At 36.5% G+C, this 20602-nt stretch overlaps 7 protein-coding genes across 7 annotated transcripts; 4 read left to right on the top strand and 3 right to left on the bottom strand.

Annotated features, from left to right (window-relative positions):
* The first annotated feature begins 1333 nt into the window (after positions 1 to 1333).
* Positions 1334 to 3885, top strand: LOC9303530. Its single transcript, XM_021018815.1, has 3 exons — positions 1334 to 3313; positions 3409 to 3540; positions 3626 to 3885. Exons 1-3 carry the CDS (start codon positions 1946 to 1948, stop codon positions 3677 to 3679), a joined length of 1554 nt encoding a protein of 517 aa, XP_020874474.1. The 5' UTR covers positions 1334 to 1945; the 3' UTR covers positions 3680 to 3885.
* A 504-nt stretch (positions 3886 to 4389) lies between these two features.
* Positions 4390 to 6205, bottom strand: LOC9305584 (E3 ubiquitin-protein ligase RMA2). The gene is made up of 2 exons (XM_021019619.1): positions 5726 to 6205; positions 4390 to 5133 (listed from the first exon to the last, which is right to left on the bottom strand). The coding sequence occupies exon 2, from the start codon at positions 5127 to 5129 to the stop codon at positions 4548 to 4550; it is 582 nt and encodes a 193-aa protein (XP_020875278.1). The 5' UTR covers positions 5130 to 5133; positions 5726 to 6205; the 3' UTR covers positions 4390 to 4547.
* A 1806-nt stretch (positions 6206 to 8011) lies between these two features.
* On the top strand, positions 8012 to 9278 carry LOC9303529 (GPI-anchored protein LLG2). The gene is made up of 3 exons (XM_021019919.1): positions 8012 to 8416; positions 8505 to 8561; positions 8678 to 9278. Exons 1-3 carry the CDS (start codon positions 8335 to 8337, stop codon positions 9019 to 9021), a joined length of 483 nt encoding a protein of 160 aa, XP_020875578.1. The 5' UTR covers positions 8012 to 8334; the 3' UTR covers positions 9022 to 9278.
* A 118-nt stretch (positions 9279 to 9396) lies between these two features.
* On the bottom strand, positions 9397 to 10147 carry LOC9305583. Its single transcript, XM_021019920.1, has 2 exons — positions 9896 to 10147; positions 9397 to 9689 (listed from the first exon to the last, which is right to left on the bottom strand). The coding sequence occupies exons 1-2, from the start codon at positions 10016 to 10018 to the stop codon at positions 9570 to 9572; spliced, it is 243 nt and encodes an 80-aa protein (XP_020875579.1). The 5' UTR covers positions 10019 to 10147; the 3' UTR covers positions 9397 to 9569.
* Positions 10148 to 13212: 3065 nt separating this feature from the next.
* Positions 13213 to 15638, top strand: LOC9305582 (vacuolar protein-sorting protein BRO1). The gene is made up of 4 exons (XM_021018786.1): positions 13213 to 13248; positions 13350 to 13517; positions 14015 to 14302; positions 14393 to 15638. Exons 2-4 carry the CDS (start codon positions 13362 to 13364, stop codon positions 15431 to 15433), a joined length of 1485 nt encoding a protein of 494 aa, XP_020874445.1. The 5' UTR covers positions 13213 to 13248; positions 13350 to 13361; the 3' UTR covers positions 15434 to 15638.
* Positions 15639 to 15938: 300 nt separating this feature from the next.
* Positions 15939 to 16841, top strand: LOC9303528. Its single transcript, XM_021019458.1, has one exon. It carries the CDS (start codon positions 16090 to 16092, stop codon positions 16714 to 16716), a length of 627 nt encoding a protein of 208 aa, XP_020875117.1. The 5' UTR covers positions 15939 to 16089; the 3' UTR covers positions 16717 to 16841.
* A 15-nt stretch (positions 16842 to 16856) lies between these two features.
* On the bottom strand, positions 16857 to 18859 carry LOC9303527 (mannan endo-1,4-beta-mannosidase 5). Its single transcript, XM_021019457.1, has 5 exons — positions 18274 to 18859; positions 17987 to 18184; positions 17762 to 17884; positions 17457 to 17668; positions 16857 to 17357 (listed from the first exon to the last, which is right to left on the bottom strand). Exons 1-5 carry the CDS (start codon positions 18631 to 18633, stop codon positions 16955 to 16957), a joined length of 1296 nt encoding a protein of 431 aa, XP_020875116.1. The 5' UTR covers positions 18634 to 18859; the 3' UTR covers positions 16857 to 16954.
* Between the last annotated feature and the right edge of the window lie 1743 nt (positions 18860 to 20602).

Here is a 20602-nt window from a genome sequence, read left to right as displayed (position 1 = left end):
TTTTATCAAAAAAAACAAAAAATCATTGGATACTAGAGAAAATTTCAGAAACGTTTCGTCATTTTTGTAGCTTTTCAATTGTCCGTATTCGTAGTATAATTAGACGATATTGGAATGTGAAAGAGTGGTGTTAAAGTCGAAATTTGTATAATAGAGAATGATAACTGCTGATTCACATGAAATAAACGAATGCTAATTAATTAGGTGGGTTTTAAAAACATTCGAATCTTATCCTGTTCACATCAGAATCAGATAATTCTTGTTCCCACCAAACCCTCTCTACCCTTCTTCCAATTTACACCAGATTTTGACTTTATACAAATCAACATTTGCACCAGTCTTTGATTTCAAAATAATAAACTAAATCATGTAGTAGAAGTTAGCTTCACCATTATCAGGATTGATCATATATTCATGTCTCTTCATAATGAGTATTTCCTTGAGCTTACAAAGACACATATTTTTTTGTCATAGATATTATACTAGTAAGAATCAAAACGAAGGTTGAGAATGAAGACAATGCTCTGTTTCCTTTCTCGTTCTGTTCCGTTACAAGCCGTTAGAATTTCTCACCTGGGCTCTTCTCTGTTCGGGCCTAACAATCTATTTCAGCCCAAATTGTAGCCTAGTTTTAGCTCCACTCGGTTAGCTCCTTAAACCGGAAACGAATACTAACCCATATGGAATTGAACCAAAATCCTCACAGCAAGCAACAACTGATCTAGTTGCAAATAGCTTTGTCTATCACCAAAACACACACACACACATATATAAAAGATACACATTTACATTAAAATTTGAAAGCGAGCCAACTTTCAAATATACACTAGACACTTTCAAATGACTTAATAATGGTAATTTTTTTATATGATTACTGTATACTATACACTAGACACTATGTATTAATGTATGCTCCAAAATTTGTTCATGTAAATTTATTTATAAGTCTAAATTGAAAATGTAATATATGTTTGTAGCCTTGAAGACCTAAACAACAAAAACAAGGTTGCGTGTGTTACTCAATACAAAGATATGGGGTTAAATGTCGAAGATAACTAAACTTAGGGGTTGTATGTCGAAAGATATAGAAAACTAAGGAGTCGAACTAAAAAATAAGGATTTAGTTTCTCATTAAATTCTTAATTAAATAAACTAATGTTGAAGTTTAACAATCTCATCGGGAGGTGGTATCTCTTTTCAGAAAATTCGAATCTCACACCTATAATAAAAACTCAGAAACAAATCTCCACCGTTCATCTAAAATCCAACGGTTAATAATGCACACCTGCTTTTCGTGAATACTAATTAATTTTCAGGAGTAGAGAGAGGACAAGCTTTCTTCAATTTCGGTTAAAACATTTCTTTCTTTCTTCTTTTAACAACAAACCACCGCTCTGAACAAAAAAATTCTCCGTCGTTTCTTCTCCGTTCTCCGGTCAATTCTGATTCCTCAGAGAGAGAAATTTGTGTTCGCGAGTTCCGCGTGAAATACATGGAAATGTTGGCGGCGATGGACTCGCGTTCTTCTTCTCTCCATCTTCATCGTTCCATGTCTCGCGTTGACCTTTTTGCCGGTGTTCGAATGAAACCATCCCCTACAAGTCCTGTACCGAATACGCCTCGAATATGTGGAAGCAAACTCTGTTGATTCGACTCTTCCTCTTCCCTTTGGTAGTTCTGCGGTTTGCTTTTCCTTTGCATCTGAATTTCGAGATCCAATCGAAGCTGTGATTACCGGTAGCGTCTTTGTGTAGTCTTTTTCTAGGTCAGTGATCGTTTCTTGTGAAGAATTTAGAAGATTGTGTTTCTACTTTGAAACTTCTTGGGGTTTGTTTCTACTTTGAAACTTCTTAGGGTTTTTATTGTGCGTTGGAGAATTCTGGAATTGGGGGTTTTCTTTTAGGTTTTTTTGAATCGTGAAGTTGTTTTTTCTGCTGGATCTTGAATGGCTGAGAAGAAAGAATTAGGGTTACCAAAGTCTAGTATTAATTTGAAAGAGCAGTTAGCAAGAACTACTCTGAAGAATTTGAGGTTACAAGGGCATACTTACATTGAGCTACGTGAGGATGGGAAACGTTTTGTATTCTTCTGCACTTTGTGTCTTGCTCCTTGCTACAGCGACACAATCTTGCTTGGACACTTGAATGGAAACCTTCACAAGGAGAGATTGGCATGTGCTAGGCTCACACTTCTTGGAACGAATCCTTGGCCTTTCAGTGATGGTGTCCTTTTCTTTGATAGTTCAACCGGAGAAGAAGAAGAGAAAACTCCAGTTTCTGGTGGTGCAAGTGTTCCCGGTACGTTGGGGCATTGCAGTGACGATGACAGATTTGCTATTGTCAAGTATGATAACAACAAAGCAAATGGAGGTAACCAGCCTGCTGCAGTTACTGATGATGAACCTAGTCACTCTACAGATGATCTGCTAATTTCTGGTGTGCTAATCAAGGAGAGAACTCTTGATGTTGAAGCAAAGTTCATTGGTTTTGGCCGAATAGCTGCCAGGTTGTTTGAAACGAAAGGACGCACTACTTGGATTGATAAACTCTGGTGCGAGTGGTTAGGAGACGAGGGTCCTTCAGATGAGGAGAAGGCTACGATCCCAGAGCATGACTTTGCCATTGTCACATTCTCCTACTTCTACAATTTGGGTAGGCTAGGTTTGCTTGATGATCCGAGCCGTCTTCTCACAACTAGTCAGTCAGAATCAGGGAACGGTGAGGACAGTGGCAGGAAGAGAAAGAAGTCTTTCTCGGATCCAGAGGACACTAGTGAATCTCTGTGTAATCAGTATGACTCTTCTGAGGAGGTTTCTTCAGGTCATAATTCAAACTCTTCAAGAGCTCTAATAGCTGATTATGATGACAGTCTCATGAGCAAAAGAGTCGTGAAGAACAAAACGGTAAGACGGGAGCTGAGGAGGCAACAACGGATATTTTCTGAAAGAATATGCGAAGTCTGTAAACAAAAGATGCTTCCAGGGAAAGATGCGGCAGCAATACTAAACATGAAGACAGGAAATCTTGCGTGTGGCAGCAGAAACCTCCTGGGGGCGTTTCATCTTTTTCACGTTTCATGTGTCGTACACTGGTTTCTCTTCTGCGAGAGCGAAATACTTGGGAACAAGATGGTGAGTGGAAAAGGAAAAAAGAGATGCACAAAGCATAGTAGTGGTCAGACTGGTGTGAAGTGGAATGAGTTGGCAAACGATGTGAGCTGGCAAATATTTTCGGTGTTCTGTCCAGAATGCCAAGGCACTGGCATAAATATCGAAGGAGGTGTGATTGAGAGAGACACGTTTCCACTTTCTCAGGTATGTATGTGTGTGATTCTCTCAACTCTCTCAAATAGCGATTTTCTTAACGGGTTTGACTCTAACGTACATAAGTATATGCCGATGTGGTATAGACATGGAGGTTCCAGGTGAAAGTGAGTGAAGGTAGAAAAGCATGGGTGAAAAACCCGGAGAAATTGAAGAATTGCTCAACAGGTTTTCATTTTCCGCAGCAGGCTGACGAGTCGGGTCAAATTCCGGTTCAGGTAAATATTACTGCGCCACATCCATTTTTTATTGTCTTGTTACAACTTCTTAGTAAATAGAGAGATCAAAATGTGGATGATGCAGGAGGAGAGAGTGCAGATGATGAAACTGGTTCGTTTCTACCGAGTGGAGTTGTAATGTAGGAAACAAACTCATTTCCTCCTGTGTGTAAATAAGGGCTTCGTCTCGCATTTTACAGTTCTCTGTAAATTTACATTGACGATGTTACTATCTGATTACTTTGAAGCCCAATTTATTCTTGTCTCAACTTTTTTTTTTCTGTCTTTAGATTTAGGACTTGAAACTGTATAGGTTCCGACAATAAAAATTCGAACTTCTTAAAACGTATATCGATATAGGCAAACTAAATTAAAACTTTTGAAGTTAGAAAAAATGAATCCCATGAATGAGGGATTGTCTCGTGCGGACCCGACCCATAAGACCATAACTCATCTCAGACTAATCTATGCTTTTAATGAAACCAGCTCACTCCAATCCAATCCTCTCACTTTACCAATTTTCTTTGCTACATTTTTAATGTATAAAGAGAGAGACTCGTACCAAAAAACATTGATATATTTTAAATTTTAAATTAATGTTTCTACTTCTTCTATCTAACAGTCTTATTCGATTCGCCGTTATCAATCAAATCTAGGGCCCCCTATTTTTATTGATAAAAGTTTTTGTTTATAAACGATTGTAATCCGACATAAGCAACACCAAGTGCGTCGCATTCGAATGCCACTATCATCTTTTTTGGAGCACAAATCTATTGGAGTTAAAGATAAGCCTCGTTTTGTATCCATACTCTTATCATCCCATGATATATCGAATTAAGAAGAAGCCAATTGGTGTCGTTTCTTTCTTTGTACTTTATTATGTGCTCATCATACAATTTCAACGATTCAAGACTCTTACAAATTATACCACTGTTATTACATATATGCATACTCATTCCAATTGGTATATTATATACATATATATTTTTTAAGAGAAGAGATTATAATTAGAAGAGAAGTAGACACATAAACATGAAGCAAAGTAGGAACAAGTAGACTCTGCTTAGTGACTCCTCAGCTTGCATTGCCCGCCGCCTCGACCGGACATTCGTGTCACGGTAAGGTGCCATGTTGCTCGAAGACTCTCCAAATAGTCTCCGGTATACCATTTCACATACCACACCCATGACCGGATCAGGCATTCTATACATGTACCGTTGACTCTGCCCTTCTCCCAAACGTTGACTAACTCCTCTTAAGTCATAAACCGGACCGGATGGTCTGCTCGGTACGGTTGAACCGGACTGAGGAGTTTTCTGTCCTCGGCCGTAGATCGGAACAAGCGTAGCCTCGGAGACATCGGATTTGCATACCGGACATTTTGGTGGTTCCCTCTTACTATCGTATTGGTCGACGCGTTGTCTTGAATTGTTGGAGGCATAAGTCCACTTGTGAATGCAGGGCCAACAAAACAAGTGGCCACATAAAGTCACGACCGGGTCTCGAACCTGATCCAAGCATATGTTGCAGTCGAAGTCTCCTCCAGAATCAACCAATGTTGTGTCGTTCTCATCATTCTCTATCTCCATTTTACTAAAACATACAAGACAAAAACCCATTCACTTGACCAGTTGTTGTTTATTTAATGAGATTTAACCTAAATAGTAAATACTTCAAAGTCTGATTCCAATGAGAGATTAGAAAACCAATGAGTTCTCATGGAAACAAGAAATATCATCAAACTATGCAGATCAATATAGATCATATAAGAGTTGTGTATATACTTATCATGATCGATCTTGAATTTAAACTTATTTAAACCCAAAAAAAAAAAATGATTAGAAGCAAAAAAGTAAGGATCTTATTCTTTAACAAGTTGAAGTTACGAAGACTTGACCTAATCACTTTCAGTTTCGACGCTTTGCTCTGTTTTCACTTAATCCCAAAGCACGTTATCATTTAAGAAAGAAAAAAAAAGCTAAATAATTAAAGAAAAGGAGTGGTTGATTAAACAAACAAGTGATAACCACGAATTACATCGGAAGGACTTGAGTCGTATATAAAAAAACAATCATCTTTTTGCGTAGGAACTCAAAAACGGTGCAGATCTACTAATTCGATGCTTTTATATATACACACGCAACAACATATAATAAGAGTGATGATTCCAGAAAAAGAAACGTACTCTTTGGAAAGATTGCAAGTACCGATAGATCTCTTCTGTCTTTGTGCCTTTGGAAACTTCAGAGAGCTTGTATTGGTTCATGCGACAATAGTCGAAGAACAGAGAAGAAGATTTATTTGTGTTTAGAGAATGGGGTAAGAATATATAGATCGAGGGTGGTGCAGAAGCATGAGACCTTATTATACACAATTTTTTTTTTTCTTAAGGTGTGCAAAATTAAAATCCGGACAAGTTATGATTTTGAAGAGGAAGAAACGTCTACCTAATTAAAATAAGTAGATAAAGTAACGAAACGCAATTCTTCCTTTATTTTTTTTTACTTCCTAATAAGCCTCTTATCTTTATTTTATGAAAAGGTCAGCAACGGATAGCATCGTTTTTCAAAAAGTAAACAAGATAATATAAACCATATTTATTCACAACTAAGTATATAATTATAGTAAAATATTTATTTAGTTTGAATAATACTGTATGTTGACAAAAAAAATATAAATTGGAAATGCCATATGAGTCCATGACTTTTGTAAGAGAAAAATATTAAAGTTATAAATTGCAAAATTCCCCCATAACTTTATCCCAATATCATATCAATAAGATAAGAATTTGGCTCTGAAAAAAAAGATAAGAAGTTGGCATTTTCTATTTCTGGCAACACAATAGTAGACACTGCCCCAAGCTCGATGACGTGTCACTCCATGGCTGCACCGTTACACCATCAACTTCACTTAAAACAAAACAAAAAAATCCTAGTAAGTGTGAAAAATTCTGCTTAATTATTTGATTATTTTGGTACTTTACTTCTTTTTTTTCAGAATTTGTAATTATTAGGTGTTGAGTGAATAACAATGGCAATTTGGTAAGGTACTTATTCAAAGTTGGAATTGGAGAATACTAAGTTTGCGTCAAAGCCTTAATTAGAAGCCTTCCTTATAAACTAATACTCCCTCCGTTTCGTTTTAGTTGTCGTTTAAAGTTTTTTCACACAAATTAAGAAAAATATTAAATTTTCAGTTTTACCTTTTATTAATATATCTTATAAAATTTTTCATTTGTCAAAAAATTAAAACAATAGGGATAATACTGGAATTTTTACCAAACATTTGCATTGAAAACCTAAAACGACAACTATTACGAAACAAAATTTAAGTCCTAAAACGACAACTAAAACGAAACGGAGGGAGTAGTTGAATTAGTTTATAGACCACAAAGATAATTAGGTTACACGTCACGGAAGCACGGAGCTATTGGTGTCACCAAACCATATTTAATTTCAAGTATATTAATTGTAGAAGGCAACCCAAAATCCACTCCTTGAAATAAACACTGCCTTAAATTCGTATTTGTTGAGTCTTCACCATTATGTCTGATTTTGATTATGTAAAAATAAGGTTGTTAGAACATTCATGTCTCTGAATCTGCGATCAATTGTAAAGTCTAATGTAAAATAGTTTTATATTTTAAACTTGCGACTACAATATTAAAAAAATACTATCAGTTACAACTTCACTCGTAAGAGCATTCTCATCGGTAAGTATCTAAAAAAAAGGTATTTGATGAATAAAACTTATTATTTTAATTATGATTTTATTATTTAAATAAATTTGAAATAACTAATTAAATTATACCAAGAGAATTAATACATCTGATAAAATGAGTTTGTCAATTTTTTTATTATTTTAATTGTAAGAAACCGTGAAACATCTCTCCGATGGAGATGCTCTAACACTCTCGAATGAATCATTTTTGATGAAAGAAATTAGACAATTATCTAAAATTAATCACCGCTCAAGTGGACTGCTTAGCCCGTTCTTCTAGACTTTTATTTTCTGAAGTTACTTTTGTAAACTCTACTCCTCCTAATTGGGCAACCAATCAAGGAATTATTTATTAATTAATGTATGGTTGACAAAAAAAAAAAAAAAATTAATCACCATTTTGGGTACTTCCCATTTGCTTCACAATATTCAATACTGAAAAGCATTTTTCGATAGTATTGCCAACCAATAAAATGAAAATTAACTTTTAAAAAACTATAACAGCAAATGTTAAAAACAATTTGTGTGTTTAACCACCATTAGAACAAGATCTCCTCAATGTTTTAAATGTATATTTAATATGTTTGCCCAACAAAACTATATAGAATATAATATGTTTAGAATGTATATATAATATGTTTACCCAAAAAACGTATATATAATATTTATATATCACGTTCATGATAATGTTTTCAAATTCTCATATGAAATTATTGGAGCAAGTTGCATTTACGATCCGGAGAACTGAGCCAAGAAATGGGCGGTTCCCAATTTATTATCGATGTTATTATTAACCAGTGGTAGTTGAACCAAAATTAATATTCATTTTCTCTATCAAAATTTTGGTTACTTTGATGGTTTTTCTGAATCGATTAAAATAGTAACTAATTATGTTGTTTTGGCATGTCACTGAATTGATGTTGTTTCTCCTAATTTATGATCCGGTATATCCGCAACATTTTTCTCCCCTCCTATAATTCTAATGGAAACAAGAAAAAAGAAAAACAAGAAACGTTAGAATTTCAAATGTGACAAAACGTCAAAAATAAAAATAAAGGAGGAGGAAACAGAAACATGAAGATTACTCATCATTGTTTGGTTTCTCTTTTCTCAATCCTCCTTTTGTCTGGATTCGCCTTGTCTCTTCACATCTCTCGTAATTAACAATTATCCAATATTTTACTCATCTTTATTAAAATATTTTTAAAATTTCTTTGAAAACATTATGGCATTTCAATGTGCAGTTGATGAATTTGAGTCACACCCAGCCACAAGCCGAGCTCTTCTTCAGGCAAGGGCAAGTAAGTAATAGAACCCCCAAAATTTAAATCATTGGTCGTAACATGCTTCATTGATGATTGTTAGCTAATCCTTTTAAGCAAAAGATTCAATGATTTCGTCAATGACATTTTAACAGCATGCAAAGAAGATTTTGCGGCCAAGAATTACACAATCATAACAAGTAAATGCAAAGGACCAAATTATCCGGCCAAGGTATGTTGCTCGGCCTTCAAGGACTTTGCTTGCCCATTCGCGGAAGTTCTTAACGATGAAAAGACAGATTGTGCCTCCACCATGTTCAGCTACATCAATCTCTATGGTCGTTATCCTCCTGGAATATTCGCTAACATGTGCAAAGAAGGCAAAGAAGGCCTCGATTGCACCAACGTCACCGCCACCTCTTCTTCCCATGCATCGATCCCTTTTGTTTCTACACACGCTTTGCTAATCACCGTTTTCATCTTGTTTCGCCTCTTCTAAAGACTTGTAAATGTTACAATATGAGTTATATATTACATTCCATTGTTAGTTGTTTTGTGATCATAGATATAAATGTTCGATTTTTGTTTGCTGTGTCATTAAAATCACTCGTTAAGATCGGTGTCGATAGCATTACAACTCGACCTTAAGGAACTCAAGGAATCGCATGATCAAGTTCCGAGTTCGAACCCTATGCAACGAGTATTAATTTACTTGCTCTAGAACTCGTTGGCTACCCAAAAAAAAAAAAAAAAAAAGTCATTTGCTAGAAATTATAAAACTACCATTCCTAACATATTTTGGCGATCAAGAACATATGTGTTTGGTCATTAATGGGCTGAGCTAATCACCAAGGCCTTATGGGGTCACTAAAACATTTAGGGTAACATGAACCTCATAAATCATGCCTCTTGTCTTGGTGGTACAGTTTAAGCCAAAGTTACACAATATTGAGGTGAAAAAAAACCCGAACTTTAAATCAGTAATTCCTTGTAGTTAATCAGATGGGTAAACAATAAGAAACCTTAGAAATCAGAATAATGCAAATGTTATCGGTGAGCAGTAACAAGCGTCTCGATGAATCGTAACCCATCAAACCTTGGAGCAAACTTTTCTTCTCCCCCATCTTCTGACGAACTCTTCTTCTTCCTCTGTTTTTCCTTTGAATCCTAATCAAAATTACCCAACAAAAGAAAGATAATTCGTTACACATCCGAATTCATGATAACAAAACCTCTTATTCTCCTCTCCAACTTTGTAATTTGACAAATTTAACAATTATGTTTGAGAAACAGAGGAAGAAACAGAGCAAAAACAGAGGACCTTTAATGCTACTGAGAAAACCCAAAAGCAAGAACTTGTTTTTTTTTTTTACCTGATGGGAATAATTGGATTCCGGCGAAGAGAAGGATACGGAGGTGTTGGTGGAGCCGGCGGAGATGGCGGTGGCGGAAGCGGCGACAGAGATGGAGGCCGCGATGATTCCAGTTTTCTTCATGTCTCTGGAACTTGAAATTTCCCAAATTTGTGGACTCTTTTTATACTTTTTTTTTTTTGTCTGTGTTAAATATAAAAAAAAATCTGGAACCGTAGGCAGATGGGAGAAAAATGTGGGAAAATTGAGGTGTTTGCTTCGATAGTCGACGGTTTATATACGCAATGGGGGGAACAAAAGTTAAACTTATGCTAGTTGACCATTTTATTAAAATATGTTACCGTTTTGCCCTTTTTCCAGTTATCGTTTAATTGTGTTAATTACAGCTAAGATTATTGGTAATCGTTTTTTTATGAAAAAATGATTCATCTTCTAGAAGAATTTTAATTAGTAGCGTGAAAAATAAGAGGGTTAATAATATACTACTACTCCATAGAGTTAGAAAAAAGAAATGTACTTTGAGCCTTGAAGTTAGAACCACACAAAGAGGTACATGATTGGTTGATCTGTTAAATGAAAATGGGTCCATCGTTGGTTGGTAAGTCACCCACGTGTCCGGGACAATGTTTCAACTAATGAGTTGGTGTTTTGAGAATGTTAAAAGTCAGCTTTATATTGGACGATTATACCCCTGTTATTTCCTGTTGGTATTTTATGCTCAAAAAATAAGATAAGTTTTTTTTGATATAAAGATAAGGTTGAAGAAAATAAATATTCATAAGATAAGGTCGAACGAAACACTAATTGACGGGGAACAATGGCATTGAACAAGTGGATCTGATTATTTGTCTCAAGTGCAAATTGGTGTAAAACTGATTTGTGGTTACGAAACTTAACAAGTCTCATATGGTTTTCTGGTGAGATTTCTCTGCGTCAAATTTAATGTTTAACACATTTATTCTTTGATAAAGACATGACAATCTCTCTCGTTAAAATTTTAATCCTCCTCTCTCTGTATATTACGTCCGGTCACTACTAAAATAGTAAAATATTTTATTAAAACACTGACATGCTATTGGTAACAAAACATGATCGATCGTACTAATTAAGCATCTTATGGTGACGTATAGATCCCAGATAGGTATTAGTATATGATTAATAAAGTTTTGATTAAAGATGTTTGGATACAAATGAAAGCAAAAAGTAGATGTATGGATACAAATGAAAGCAAAAAGTTTGCGGCTACATTTCTTTAGGGGATGGGTTCTTAATAATTAAAATTACTTTTCAACGACTTTATCGTTTGCGCAATCTCATAATCATGTCCACATATCTTTACTTTTTCACCGGCCAAAACTTATTCGGTCCATATCCGTATCTTAACGAGAATTATTGATCATGCCGCAAGACCAAGAAGCCCACAACTTATTTTACTCTTAAATGCAAAACAATTTACGACCAAAGTGAGTGTGGAATATATCTCTGCCCAGAGACTTCAATACGCTAACAGAAAAAGATGAAACAACTCGATGGCCGATGGGTATTTGTTATAGTCATTGTAAGTAACCCAACACAAACGGTCATTCGTGTGAATTGGTTTCATTACAAGAACTTGTCCCAACTAACTCTAAGCAAACATGCAGAGGCTACAATAGATCAACAAGTTATAAATTAAATAAGCGTAATCTTAGTGTAACTCCCAACTAATTATCACAACCGGTTCATGTTTCTGGTACAAGTGACAATTAAAATATGCTTTTTTCCTACAAGTTACACCAATGTGACAATAGATCCCAAAAACCAGCAACAGTCAATGCATAGAAGATGCTGAGATTAGACAAGAGCAAGATGATCGGATTACACAAGACCAAGATCAAAGCCCCTCCAAACAGTTTCGTTGAGTGTAGACTGATTGCGGATTAAAGAACTCACATGTATCACTCACTCCTATAGAAGAACAAATTCCACTAACTCGAGATCTCTAGTAGTATCTTAAGAAAACACCTTAATCCTTAAGGAAGAACAATATCAATGTTGAAAAGCTAGTTTCCTCCACAGCATTTGGCTCATTGGTGGCACTATGGATTCAAAGAGCACCAAAAACTAGAGGCCCCAAAGCAGGGCCAGCCCAATAGATTTGGCTGCCCAAAACATTCTTATGCCCACACATTTAATAAAGTCACAAAACAATAGATTAGGGACTCGAACCTTGCACCAAATGGACAACTATCTAGGGGCTAACCACTGCACTACGTAATATTTTATAAAAGTAATGCCTTTTACTACTATATATAACTTTTGGCGCCTAAAGCAAGGGATTTACCAGCTTTAGCTCAGGGCCGGCCCTGCCCCAAAGGATACCTATATAACAAGAGGCCCCAAAGGACAGTCATATAAACATTGAAAATGTTACTTTTAGTGTTACAACAAGAGGCCCCAAAGTACACTCATATAAACATCAAAAACAGTCTTTCTCGTAAATATCTAGGCCTGGGCAAATAAACCGAACCGAATGTACCGAACCGAAACCGAAGCAAATAAAACCGAACCGAACCAAACCGAAAATTTGAAAATAACCGAATGGATACTAAATTCTATAACCGAAATAACCGTAACCGAATCGGTACCGAACCGAAATATTTTGGGTAACCGAAATACCCGAAATACAATTATATTTTCAAAATAATTAGTTATTTATAGACCAAATAATCAAAAATACTTGAAAAATATGTAAAAATAGTAAAAATTCTCGAAAATAACCGAAATATATCCAAAAATATCCGAAAATACTAAAAAATAACCGAAATATCCGAAAATATCCTAAGCAAAATAACCGAATGGATACTAAATTTTAAAACCGAACCGAAACCGAACCGAAATTTGAAAATATCCGAATAGATACTAAATTTTGAAACCGAAATAACCGAAACCGAATGGACCCAACCGATAACCGAACGGTTAACCAAAAGCCCAGGCCTATAAATAATATCAATCAAGCCTACTTTGGGTTTCCCTTCGTCACCTCAAATGTATTTTCCCCCATAAAACGTCGTCGTTCTAGTTTTAAAGGTTGTAAATAAACTTAAACCAAATAAACGGGGCAAAATCAAAACAATCAAAACCATTAGGGAGGAAGATTGCAAATAAGAATAAAGAAAGAAGAGTAAAGTCGGTTTGGCTGTTTCCTTCTCTCTTCATCCTTATCTAAGTTTAAAAAAAATAAAACTTCCATTTTTCTCCACTTGGACTTTCTTTTGTAAATTAAAAATAAAAATAAAAAGAGAGAGAGAGAAAAAAAAAAACGTTTTTCTCCTGCTTGCTTGCTTCTTCTCTTTGCTTGCGTTTTCTCAAAGGTTCGAAGAAAACGAAGAACCAAGCTTTTTTGCTTTTCTCACACGACTTTAATCTAAATCGAGATTTCTTACTTTTGATTGTTTCTCAATCTGGTTTCCAGTCTTCGGATTCAATGGCGTCTGGATCTTCGGGTCGGGTCAACTCAGGATCTAAAGGTTTCGATTTTGGCTCCGATGATATCCTTTGCTCTTACGATGACTACACCAACCAAGACTCCTCTAATGGTCCTAACTCTGATCCTGCGATCGCTGCTGCCAACTCCAATAAGGTAAACCACACTGATTTCGTCTTTCTTCTGTTTTTTTTTTTTTAGTTTTGGGCTTTGCTCGATCGGTGATTTCGTTTGATTTTTGGGAATCTAGGGTTTTGATTTGTGGTTTGCTCGATCAGCGATTGATCAGTGATCGAGACTTGTCGTCTTAGTTGTGAGCTTATTCAGCTAGTTAGTTTCGTCGTTATATAGTCGGCTTCTGCTTCCATTCACAGCTCACAGATCTTGCTAGTGATGATAATTGCATTCACATATACAAAGGTTCCAAGTTTCTTTGTTTGTCTGGTTTCTGAATCTGAATTTGAAACCTATGGATATTATCTCTGTTGTTGTATTTGTCAATATAAGTTGTGACTTATGAGGAGCTTTATTTTGTTCAAACGACTTGGCTATGAATCTAATATCACTTGGAACTAGAGCTTCTTCAGCTGTAATTGTTTTTTTTTTTCTAAATTGGAAGAAAACTTCATCATTGTTTCATTTTTTGCTTGCAGGAATTCCACAAAACAAGGATGGCAAGGTCTTCGGTTTTCCCTACAAGCTCTTACAGTCCACCAGAGGATTCTTTGAGCCAAGACCTTACTGACACTGTCGAAAGAACCATGAAGAAGTATGCAGATAACATGATGCGATTTCTTGAAGGTATCAGTTCACGCTTGTCCCAGCTTGAACTCTACTGCTACAACCTTGATAAGACAATTGGAGAAATGAGATCGGAGTTGACTCATGAACACGAGGAGGCTGATGTGAAGCTTAGATCTCTGGACAAACATCTTCAAGAGGTTTGTTATCCAATGTTTTAAATCCTTTTTTGTTAATTTGAGTTTGTAAAACTTCTGATCAGCAATTGACCATGTTATGTTCTGTTGTAGGTGCATAGGTCTGTCCAGATTCTCAGAGACAAACAAGAGCTCGCAGATACTCAAAAAGAGCTAGCTAAGCTTCAACTTGTGCAGAAAGAGTCATCTTCTTCTTCTCACTCTCAACATGGTGAGGATCGGGTCGCCACTCCTGTTCCAGAGCCTAAGAAGAGCGAGAACACCTCAGATGCACACAACCAGCAGCTTGCACTTGCTTTGCCGCACCAAATAGCCCCACAGCCACCAGTGCAGCCGCAGCCGCAGCCACAACAACAGCAGTATTACATGCCTCCTCCTACACAGCTTCAAAACACACCTGCACCAGTGCCCGTTCCTACTCCACCATCACAACCTCAAGCACCACCAGCGCAGAGTCAGTTCATGCCCCCACCCCCTGCTCCATCTCACCCAAGCTCAGCCCAAACTCAGTCATTCCCGCAGTACCAGCAAAACTGGTCACCCCAACCACAGGCCAGGCCACCGTCAAGTGGAGGCTACCCAACATACTCGCCTATACCACCAAGCAACCAATCGCCAGTAGAATCGTTGCCAAACAGCATGCAGATGCAATCACCATACTCTGGACCTCCTCAACAGTCTATGCAAGCTTACGGATACGGTGCACCACCACCACAGGCTCCTCCTCAGCAGACAAAGATGTCTTATAGCCCCCAGACGGGCGATGGGTATCTACCCTCAGGACCTCCTCCTCCTGCCGGGTATGCCAATGCCATGTATGATGGTGGGCGAATGCAATACCCACCACCTCAGCCGCAGCAGCAACAGCAGCAAGCCCATTACTTGCAAGGTCCACAAGGTGGTGGATACGCTCCCCAGCCGCACCAGTCAGGTGGCGGTAACACTGGTGCACCACCTGTGTTGAGATCAAAATACGGTGAACTTATAGAGAAGCTAGTGAGCATGGGTTTCAGGGGAGACCATGTGATGGCCGTGATTCAGCGGATGGAAGAGAGTGGCCAACCCATCGACTTCAACGCCCTCCTCGACAGATTGAGTGGGCAGTCCTCAGGAGGACCTCCCAGAGGATGGTGAAGCCATATCCCCTTCTACTAGTGTATCTTTCACAATAAAACTGCACTTTCTCTTCACCCCTTCTCTTTACTTTACTCTATAGAGGCCCTAGTTTTATTGGGCCCAATAGATTGGGTCAGTTGTGTATTGTTTATGGGATTCAATTTATATTTCCTTAAAAAAAGCCGTATTATTGGTGTATGTGTTACTACTACTTTCGATGTTCCTCTTGAACCCAAATCTCTTATGCGACTATATATATTGGGAACTTGGGAAGTTTGTTTACTTCACTTTGTTTTGGATCGATTGTGAAAATTAATAACCTGAATAAGCGAGCTTTTAATTTGAAATTGACTATTACAACGAAATTATTTTCCTATACCAACAACGTTTCCAAGCATAAAATTATGTTTATCGGAAAATTGAAAAAAAATTTGCGTAAATCCTCAAAACCAAAAAAACAGAAAAAAAAAAAACTGCGGGAAATGAAAATTGAAAGAGGCGCCAAAGAATTTATTTCAAGCAGCGCGGTTAGAGCCTGGCGCCAATAAACACACCCGCCAAAATCTCCTTCCATATAAACAACCCTAATCCCCAATCTCCATCTCTCATTCATCATCATCCTCCTTCTCTTAATCTCTCTCTCGTTTTCTGAAATTAACTCAATAGTAAACACAATGATGACGCCGGTGAAGAAAAATGTCTCCATTAGACCGGTTACTTTCTACGGAAACGGGCTTCCCCGACCTCGTTTCTTCGATAATCCTAAGTTCAACGCTTACCGTGTTGATCCTCCAGTTTCTGTGCTTGATCCGCTTCTCTCATGGGCTAGAGACGCTCACTGGTCCATGGGTGGTCTCAACTTCACGCGTCTCCGTCTCCAAGGCCGAATCGAAGGAAACGTCAACAAGCTCCGTGCACAGCTTGAGAAATCTAGCCCTGTGAAACTCGAATCTGGAATCTCCGAGAGGAAGAAGAAGAAGAGATCTGGTTCTGAGTCTCCTCCTGCTGCTCCCATTGTGCTGAAACGAAGGAGGTACTTAGATCTCAACGATTCTGATGATGATGAGGAAGTCGGATCTGAAGATGAAGGTGTTGTGAGAATCAGGAGAAAACTCTCTGATGATTTTGATAGAGTTGCTGGAGAGAGCATGACCAAACTTGTTGAAGCCAATAAGAAATCGATTAAATCTGAGTTAGTGGAGAAGACGAGATTGAAGGAGAAGAAGAAGAAGATCGACAAACTGAACAAGACAAGTTCAATGAGGTCATCTCCAAGATTGGCTAAGCGTAGCTCTAGTTAGTTTTCAGTTTTAGTCTCCTTCAATAATTTCTCTGTAGGGTTTTAGATTTGATGAGTATAGTTCATGAATGTTCTTTTGGATTTGTGCTTATATATATATGAATTTATCATGATTGCTCTATTAAATCAGACAAAGTAACCTGAATGCATCAAAATGTTACTCACTGAGTTAATTCTGTATACAACAAAAATGAGAATCAGATTTCACTGTAAAAAAAGACAGTTTACATGTGATTCTCTCAATGTTTGTGAGAACAAAGTTCTTTCAAATTCTGTTCCTTAAGACGTCCTGTGACTTTTCCCAACCTGCAAGATTGTTCTATCATCAATTTGTAAATTGAATCTTGTTCATGTGGAACAATTCCAAAGTCATCGCTGAAAGTTTCCATGCCTTCCATGAATAGTTGCCACACCAATGTGCCTGCACCTGACTTCTTTCGCTTGGCTGATTTGTAAATCACGTCGAAGATGATTCTGTAGAATTTATCTCGCTGAGATGGTTCGTAGTCCTTGTTCAGGTTCGAGAGCCCAAACTCTGTGAAGAGAACTGGCTTCTTGAGTTCTTTAAAGCCATCTTCAATGTGAGATTGCATCCATTTCACCACAAACTTTAGCTTCTCTTCAAAGGTCTGATTATGAAACCTGCCCAGATAATATACATTTACAGCAAAACAACAAGTAAGAAACTGCTGAAAAGAATCCTCAAAAGAGCTCAATACAATCAAATCTTGATTCACTTACCAGTGATCGGGGTAGATATGAACGGATGCAAAATCAATGTTTGAGGAATTAGAGTTTTGAACAAAGTCTGTTCCGAGCTCGGAGGCCCACTGTTCTGGATTAACTGTCAGCCGTTTCGGGCTGTTAGGACCATAGAAACCTTCCAGGCCTACTGTGAGGAGATGCTTGTCATCGATTGATTTAATGAAACCCGTCATTTCGTCTATCCAGTCCTGTGATCCCACAACGAAACACATTAATCATATGTTTGCGGAATAAGAAACAATCTGAATGATTCCAAGTGATAAGTGAAATGGAGGACTCACTTGGAGAGTTTTGCCAGAGACATCAGTCGTACATCGAGGCTCGTTTATCAACTCCCAAGCGAAAATCGTTGGATCATTTCTGTACTCGATTCCAGTTACCGAGTTCTTCCTGGTGAGCAGAACCTGCGAATTAGTAAATAAAAATTCAATCTTTACCCTTCAGACTTACTCTCACTATCACTCAAATGATCTAATGTTCAATCATAATCAGCAAGAGACCACTACCTTGAGATAATTCTTGAAGTAGTTCCGGATAGATGGGTCAAAGAAGAAGGAATCATTGGAAGAACTGACACCAACACCTTCTTGCCATGCCCAGTTCACATACTGTGTCTTCCCTCCATAAGCTTGCAAGTTGTTCACTAAGCTAAGCAGCAATCTAACATCATGCTTTCTCGCCTCTGCAATTACATGATCCAAGGCCTGACCAGTGAAGCAACATTCCATTAAACAAGAACATCACAGAACTGGATGCTTACTTGAATATAGAAAAGAGGAAGAAGAATCAAAACCTGGAAGACTCGCTCATCGAATCGGCCAGGGGAGATCTGAAGAGCATTATAGCCACCGTCATTGAAAGCCCAAGTTCTACAAACAGTGAGACCCATTTTAGCTCCAGCTTCAAGCATTTCACCGACAAGGTTTCTGCTATGTTCATCAACCGCATGGTCCATGAACCAATACGAGTTCCAACCATTTACATAGAGAGGCTTATCATCCACCACAAACTGAGTTCCGTTCCTTTTCACAAACCCTAACTTTGCTTTCCCTTTGTGATTCAACCATAAATCCCGAAATGAGAGATAGATGAAAGCTGCACAAATAAAAAACCCTAGAATTCGTAGCATTGGCCTGTTCCTTGTGGGAACCATGCTTCTGCTACCTCCTGCTTCACACACACAAATTTCAAACCCAGAATTGGAGAAACAGTTCTTTTGTTTTAGTCGGTGCCCACCCAGAAGAAAAATCCAAACTTTTTATAAAACCCAGACGGAAAAATCAATCCTTTATAGAAAATTAACAAATATTGAAAAAATGGCTCTCTTAGGCAAACAAGAGATATACGAACAAGCAGAAGAAATTGGATAATTGAATAACCACTGACACAGATCTATGTATCTTTGTATTTATATTAGTTTAATAATTTCACTGTATCTCAAACTTTAAGGACCCAAATCACTATATTTTTCTATTAATTATAATTTTCTTTTGTGAAAGAAGAAAAGAGCTTTTTGTATCTTACCTCGTAAAGGGACAAGGCATAATGTGATGTTTTCTTATTTTACAAAAGTTATGATTTTAAACTCTATTTCGTAAGTTGAAATTACTAATAAACTACTATCTTCGTATAAATTTGATATTTTGATTGCTGATGTATATAAAATATAAATGGTTGAAGAGAAAAAAGAACAGAACTTGACCCACCAAAGAAGAGGAAAAGCACAGAAATTAACCTGGTATTTAGACATATACAGGGGCGGAGGGAGAGAAGATTCATAGGGGTTAATTGACCCCGGTAAAATTTTAAAAAATAGTTTAATTTTTATATGAAAAAATTATTGACCCCAATCCAATAAAAATATTGACCCCTATAAAAAAATTATGTTACAAACCCAATAATTACACTATACTTATAGATAATATTAGCCTAATAAAATTTATTTTAAGTAAATATACTACAATTAAACCTATTAATATAAAGTAATATAATATTTTAATATTTATTTTGACCTGATCTAAAAACGTTTTACTTCCTTCTTCTTTTTTCTTTGTGTTTTTAATCAATTTTTGATTGTGTGATGGTGGAAATAAGAAAACATCTTTCACATCTTTTAGTATATCGACTTATGAAGCTATCTTTTATGCATCTTTTAGAAAAAAAAAATATTTTGACCCCGATGAATAGATTTTCTGGTTCCGCCACTTGACATATAGAACTAAAAGAGACTAATATGTTGTTGGAAACTTTAAAAGAAGGAATTTAATTTGATGAGTACAGAGAAAAAAAAATACATTTGAATCTCTTAGGAAAAATATAAACTGGGCCACATGCGTTGGAGTGTCATCAACTTCAGATATTTGAGAAAAATGTTCATTATTCAATCATGTGATGTGAATTGTGAGCCTTTTAATACCAACTCATTTATAACATACAAAAGTTAATTCTGAGAAGAAAAAAAAAGGTTAATTCTGAGAAGAAAAAACAAATCAAATATTAGCTTCCGCATAAAGTCAACATATTCAGTAGCATATTTATTTGTTTGTTCTCTTGAAAATCACTTTGAGGTGTTCTCCACGTTGTTATGATGATGAAAATGCATAGGCTTGACAATTACATTTGTGGTAAGATTCTTTTTATCCTTGTTGTTTAGCCAAAATTATATAAATTACAATGCTAAAATATGTGAACCTGTACATAACAGTCGTCTTAATTATTGGTAGGTTTTTAGCCAAATCTTAGATAAATCTTAAATATTAAAAAGTATTTAATTAAATGACAAATGGTAAGATTGATAAAAAAAGTTTTTTAGCTAAGAACCAAAACATGTTTATAAGAGATAAATCTTAAGATTTTAATACTAAAAATTTACTAAGAGTCATTGTTAAGAAATCTTTGATAATCATATCGTAATGTTTTGTTAAGTTCTTAGAATATTGGTAACAGTACTATATATTTTCTCTGTCGACATTAGAAAACTTGATGCGTGTAGTAAATACAATAATAAATAAATAAAAGACAGAAGTAAAATACTTTGAATGCTGTCGGTGACTGCTTTTCTTAACTAGTTAACACCCAAAGAGTTATTTTAATAGTACTATGGAACAATGTATTAATAAGTT

The sequence above is a fragment of the Arabidopsis lyrata genome (genome assembly GCF_000004255.2).
Source record: "Arabidopsis lyrata subsp. lyrata unplaced genomic scaffold ARALYscaffold_7, whole genome shotgun sequence".
Taxonomy (NCBI): domain Eukaryota; kingdom Viridiplantae; phylum Streptophyta; class Magnoliopsida; order Brassicales; family Brassicaceae; genus Arabidopsis; species Arabidopsis lyrata.
The sequence above is the reverse complement of the archived record's forward strand: the minus strand, read 5'-3'. Positions and strand labels throughout refer to the sequence as shown.